Raw genomic sequence first — 6,000 nt, forward strand, 5'->3', positions numbered from 1 at the left:
GGGTGACCGAGCAGGCGGAGGAGAACAAGATGACAGCCAGTAACCTTGGCATCATCTTCGGCCCCACGCTCATCAAACCCAGACAGACGGACGCCGAGGTGTCCCTGTCCGCCCTGGTGGACTACCCCTACCAGGCCCTCATCGTGGAGCTCCTCATCAGACACTATCAGATGATCTTTGATGCCCCCGTCAGCCCCCTGCCACGGCCCCAGGGCCCCCCAGGCCCCTCTGAGGAGAGCTTCTCCCTAGAGGATCAGGACCCATACCCCCGCTTCACCACTCAGGAGAAGCAGCTCAGCAGACAGCCTCTTGTAGACATCAAGGAGGTGAGTGAGTGAGAAGTATGATGAAACCTGTGTTATGGATCTAGCTTCTACTGACTAGAACAGCAGTGATGACTCACTTTTCTCTCGCTCTCTCTCTCTTTTTGTCTCTCTTCTTTGTGTTTTTTCTCTCTCTGTTCCACTGTTTCCCATCCTCGGTCCATCGCAGCAGAGCTGTAAAGTCTTTAAGTGTCATTCCTCTATAGTCCCGTCCACCCATGCAATGAAGGGGGTCAGAGATGGGAACCCCACGTCTGATAGGAGGGACTCTACCCCTGGTCAGTATTACTCCACTATAGCTGTACAATAGTACACTGTATACACTGTTCACGTCCTGCTATTTTATCCTCTCTGTACTCTGTAGTAATAGACGAGGTCCCTGAGGTCCAAAGAGCAGGAGGAGAGAGGGGGGAAAGGAGGTTGATCCAGGCCCTCCACACCACCTCCCGGGTCCACCTCCCCCGCGCCAAGCTGGTCTCCCGGCCTGTCAGTATGCCCGCTGAACATCTGAACCCGGCCCAAGGCGTGGACGAGAGGAACGGCAGGAACACCGCTGATCAAGACAACGGGAACGGTACCGGGAGCGCCAGGAGCGTTACGCGGGACCAGTCGATCGAGGAGGTGTCGGAAGATGAGAAGCCAAAGTCGAGGGTGACCAGCCACTACCGGAACATGGACACAGGGACGCTACGCAGGACCTGGGACAGGCAGTACAAACCTTATGACGTCACCCCCAGGACAGCTAAGATCAACCTGCCTACAGCAGACAAGGAGGAAGACTCGACCAGAAGCCTTTCCACGTCTGTTCCAGCATCCTCTTCCTTCGGGAGGGGTGGCTGCACCGTCGCAGTGTGGCCGGGCAGGACTCTGAGAAGGGAGGAGAACGTGTGGGAGTACAGCCAAGTGCCCACTGTATTTAGACCCCCCCGCACTCTACAGCCACCCCCTGGAACCTTCTACAAACCCCCCACGGGGAGCATGGCCAATGCGCTAGGTGACACGGGGCTAAAGAAGCACGCCACAGTAGCTAACAGCACTGAGGAGGAGGAAGATGATGAGGAAGATGAGATGGGTCTGGAGGTCTCTGTGGATGAGGACACTGTGGATGAGTACAGTGAGGCTCCGCAGCAGGCTGCAGGCCCCTCTCTGTCCCTGTCCCTGCCCCAGTCCCCCGGCTCCAGTCCTGAAGACCTCAGTCAGGAGGGCAAGCCTGTGTACCAGAGACTACGGCCCAGACGCTTGCAGGAGTTGGAGCACCGCGAGGCCCATTATGTTTGACCGTCTTTATCGCCATCAATCACTGGACGTCGTTACAAATCATCAAGTCATCTTTCTTCTATGACTTGAATTTAAATGTTCATATCTGTATAATAGATGCCATATTGTATAAGAAAACAACACTAAATAATTTCATGAACTGTGAAATAAAATCCTCATAGACGTGTAATATATTCCTTGTTTTCTGTTTTGGAGCCCCTTGTTGTCTGTTTTAGTGCTCCTTGTTTTCTGTTTTAGTGCTCCTTGTTGTCTGTTTTAGTGCTCCTTGTTGTCTGTTTTAGTGCTCCTTGTTGTCTGTTTTAGTGCTCCTTGTTTTCTGTTTTAGTGCTCCTTGTTTTCTGTTTTAGTGCTCCTTGTTGTCTGTTTTAGTGCTCCTTGTTTTCTGTTTTAGTGCTCCTTGTTTTCTGTTTTAGTGCTCCTTGTTTTCTGTTTTAGTGCTCCTTGTTTTCTGTTTTAGTGCTCCTTGTTGTCTGTTTTAGTGCTCCTTGTTTTCTGTTTTAGTGCTCCTTGTTGTCTGTTTTAGTGCTCCTTGTTTTCTGTTTTAGTGCTCCTTGTTGTCTGTTTTAGTGCTCCTTGTTGTCTGTTTTAGTGCTCCTTGTTTTCTGTTTTAGTGCTCCTTGTTTTCTGTTTTGGTGCTCCTTGTTGTCTGTTTTAGTGCTCCTTGTTGTCTGTTTTAGTGCTCCTTGTTATCTGTTTTGGAGTTCTGCAGTTGGTGTTGGAAGGAACTATTGTACTGCAGGTACTTCAAAATGAAGACAGGATGCACTTAGTTAACTACACAACAATGTGTGTTTGTGAGTTACTGTTGTAGGTTTCTCTGCAAAATGTCTGTATAAAGAAAGCCACAGAATCAAAACATGCTTCTTGTACCAATCACTACAACTGTTTTATGTACGACATTTGTTTCCATCTTTTAAACTGAGCAATTACTTTTACTCAAAAGACAGCTGGGTTGTTCCAGAAAAAGAGTGCCTTTTATGTCCCTTTGATATTGTATGTAGAAATTGTGCACCAATATGGAATTGTAAAAGCCTGTTATATTAAATGAAGTGTTGTTTTAATATAGACCACGTGGATAATTCAATCAGTCTTAGACTTGCTAAAGTGAGAAAGAAAAATCAGAATTTTGACATGTCCCTCCGTGCACCCTCTGGGACTTCTAGCAAGATGTTTACCCACTTAACCCCCAAAATGTCTCCTTGTTTTCACCATCATTGTAAAGCCCTATTTTGTTGCTTTGAAGATCATTATTTACATTGAGCTCCAAAAGTATTGGGAAAGTGGCACGTGCTGTTGTTTTTGGCTCTGTACTCCAGCACTTTGGATTTGAAATGATACAATGACGTTGAGGTTAAAGTGCCGACTGTCAGCTTTAATTTGAGTTCAATTTCATCCATATCGGGTGAACCGTTTAGAAAGTACAGCACTTTTTGTATATAGTCCCCCCCCCCATTTTAGGGGACTAAAAGTATTGGGACAAATTCACTTATGTCTATTAAAGTAGTCAAAAGTTTAGTATCTGGTCCCATATTCCAAGCACTCAATGATTACATCAAGCTTGTGACTCTACATACAGACTTATTGGATGCATTTTCTGTTTGTTTTGGTGATGTTTCAGATTATTTTGTGCCCGATAGAAATGAATGGTAAATAATTTTTTTGTCACTTTTATTGTAAATAAGAATAGAATATGTTTTCAAACGCTTCTACATTCATGTGGATGCTACCATGATTACGGATAGTCCTGAATGAATCATGAATAATGATGACTAAGACAGTTACAGACATTAATATCATACCCCAAGGTCATGCTAACCTCTCACTATTACAATAACAGGGGAGATTAGCATTTTATATCATACCCCACAGGTCATGCTAACCTCTCACCATTACAATACCAGGGGAGGTTAGCATTTTATATCATACCCCCAAGACATGCTAACCTCTCACCATTACAATACCAGGGGAGGTTAGCATTTTATATCATACCCCCAAGACATGCTAACCTCTCACCATTACAATACCAGGGGAGGTTAGCATTTTATATCATACCCCCAAGACATGCTAACCTCTCACCATTACAATACCAGGGGAGGTTAGCATTTTATATCATACCCCCAAGACATGCTAACCTCTCACCATTACAATAACAGGGGAGGTTAGCATTTTATATCATACCCCCAAGACATGCTAACCTCTCACCATTACAATAACAGGGGAGGTTAGCATTTTATATCATACCCCCAAGACATGCTAACCTCTCACCATTACAATAACAGGGGAGGTTAGCATTTTATATCATACCCCCAAGACATGCTAACCTCTCACCATTACAATAACAGGGGAGGTTAGCATTTTATATCATACCCCCAAGACATGCTAACCTCTCACCATTACAATAACAGGGAAGGTTAGCATTTTATATCATACCCCCAAGACATGCTAACCTCTCACTATTACAATACCAGGGGAGGTTAGCATTTTTGGGGGTATGATATTTATGCCTCTAACTTTCTCACAACAAATGTGCCACTGTCCCAATGCTTCAGGAGCTCACTGTATTTCATGTGATGAGCGATTCATTTACATCTGTCCCTCATGTTAAGGTCATCCCTGTTACGTGAAATAAACACTCATTTGAATATGGTGAAACTATTCCTTTTAAAATATTGAACATCTAACATGCTGATTACGCGATCAGGACACGCAGGTTGAAAATTATTATTATTATTTTTTAATCGAACAAACTATATTTATTTGGGGACAGGTCGAAACACATGAAACATTCATGGACATTTAGCTAGCTAGCTTGCTGTTGCTAGCTCATTTGTCCTGGGATATAAGCATTTGGTTGTTATTTTACCTGAAATGTACATGGTCCTTATTTTTCTGGATCTTTGTAGAATTTTGACTCATTTTGAGTCACATAATCATCTATTCTCTACTCTGACAATTAATCCACAGATAAAATGGAAACATAGTTAGTTTCTAGTATTCTCTCCTCCTTCAGTCTTCTTCTTCTGTGGATTTTATATGGCTGTTGGCAACCAACTTTAAGGTGTATTACCACCACAAACTGGACTAGAGTGTGGACCTCCAGTTTCTTTCAATCACCCACGTGGGTATATGCTCCTAAAAACCAATGAGGTGATGGGAGAGGCGGGACTTGCAGCGCATCAAGCGTCAAAATTAGAACCAAGTTCTATAATAGTGCCTTGCTACGCAGACGCTTGCTGACGCTCTGAGCAGTGTGGGTGCAATGATTTGAATAACATGTATGTGTACATTTATTTTGCAACGTGAGCGGTGTGGTCAGCATGTAATACTAAAATCATAGTGTAAAAGCAGGTGAGCTGGTTTTACTCTTTATGTCCATTTTCTGATGTTTTGTAGTGGAAAACTGAAGCGGATCAAGCATAACACGTGAACCCTGTTACCCATATAGTTAGACAGGCTAGAAATGTTTTTACATTTGTTTGTCTTTTGTGAAGCATGCATTTAATTGCCGCAAACAACAAGCTTCCATTCCACCTGTCACAAAAGGGGATTTATGGCTGATTTAAGATGAAATAATCAATCCTGTTACTTTACTGTGCACTTTTAGTATTTTTATTTATTTAACCTCTTGAGATGTTTTTCATAAAGTTGGACATGTGGTCTTCAAATGGTACCTAAATGGTGGATCCGCCCATATCTTAGGGTGCATCGACCCATATCATACAGTGGAACGACCCATATCATACGGTTGTTGTGTCTTTTGGCTATGCCGGATTAAGTGATATGACATGCTATTCTATAAAATCATTTCTCTGTAATTAATATTACCTGATTTTTTTTTTAAGCTAATCAGGTAAATGTAATTAACTAGAAAGTTTATAGAGCTGTTATCTTCCGAATATACTCTTAAAGACCTGCTAATCTTTTACCTCAATAGCAGTCAATATTTAATCGTCACCTTGTTTAGTCTCATCTAAAAGTTGTAAATTCTCGGTTATCTTCACGAACCCTGGCTAACAAGTTGAATCAGCAATACAAAATTTGGTTTAATCATTTATTTACTAAATAGCTAAATAATCACACAGAATTACATCTACACCGAATGGATCATACATTGATTACTAATGATGTCATAAAGGAAAACGTCCCTAGTGGACGGAACAGATATGACGGCTGGTTACACAAAGAAAGGGGGTTGGTTTTGAATGAAAGAGCGGGAAGACTGAGGAACAAATGGAGAAGCTCTGCTATCGTAAATACAGAATCTTATGCATTCTAAATTACCACCCATTTGAAAAAGGAAAACGCAATAAATATTTACTCTGAGCTGCGCTTCGGTAGATTGGTAGTAGATAGAAGGCGGGGTGGTCCAGCATGGATCTCTGGTCCTCTGAAGAATGTC

General features: G+C 42.8%; 1 protein-coding gene across 3 annotated transcripts in view; it reads left to right on the plus strand.

Annotated features, from left to right (window-relative positions):
* The window catches only part of LOC115195349 (rho GTPase-activating protein 29), a 73,176-nt gene extending 70,508 nt beyond the window's left edge, over nucleotides 1-2,668 (plus strand). For 2 of the 3 annotated variants that reach the window (XM_029755126.1, XM_029755128.1), the window contains 3 exons: nucleotides 2-326; nucleotides 493-601; nucleotides 688-2,668. In XM_029755126.1, coding sequence (XP_029610986.1) covers nucleotides 2-326; nucleotides 493-601; nucleotides 688-1,601 — 1,348 coding nt within the window. In that variant the 3' untranslated portion in view covers nucleotides 1,602-2,668. The remainder of the gene's footprint in view (nucleotide 1; nucleotides 327-492; nucleotides 602-687) is intronic. The other variant, XM_029755127.1, reaches the window with a different exon arrangement.
* The last annotated feature ends 3,332 nt before the right edge of the window (nucleotides 2,669-6,000 follow it).

This window comes from Salmo trutta, chromosome 6, assembly GCF_901001165.1.
Source record: "Salmo trutta chromosome 6, fSalTru1.1, whole genome shotgun sequence".
NCBI lineage: Eukaryota > Metazoa > Chordata > Actinopteri > Salmoniformes > Salmonidae > Salmo > Salmo trutta.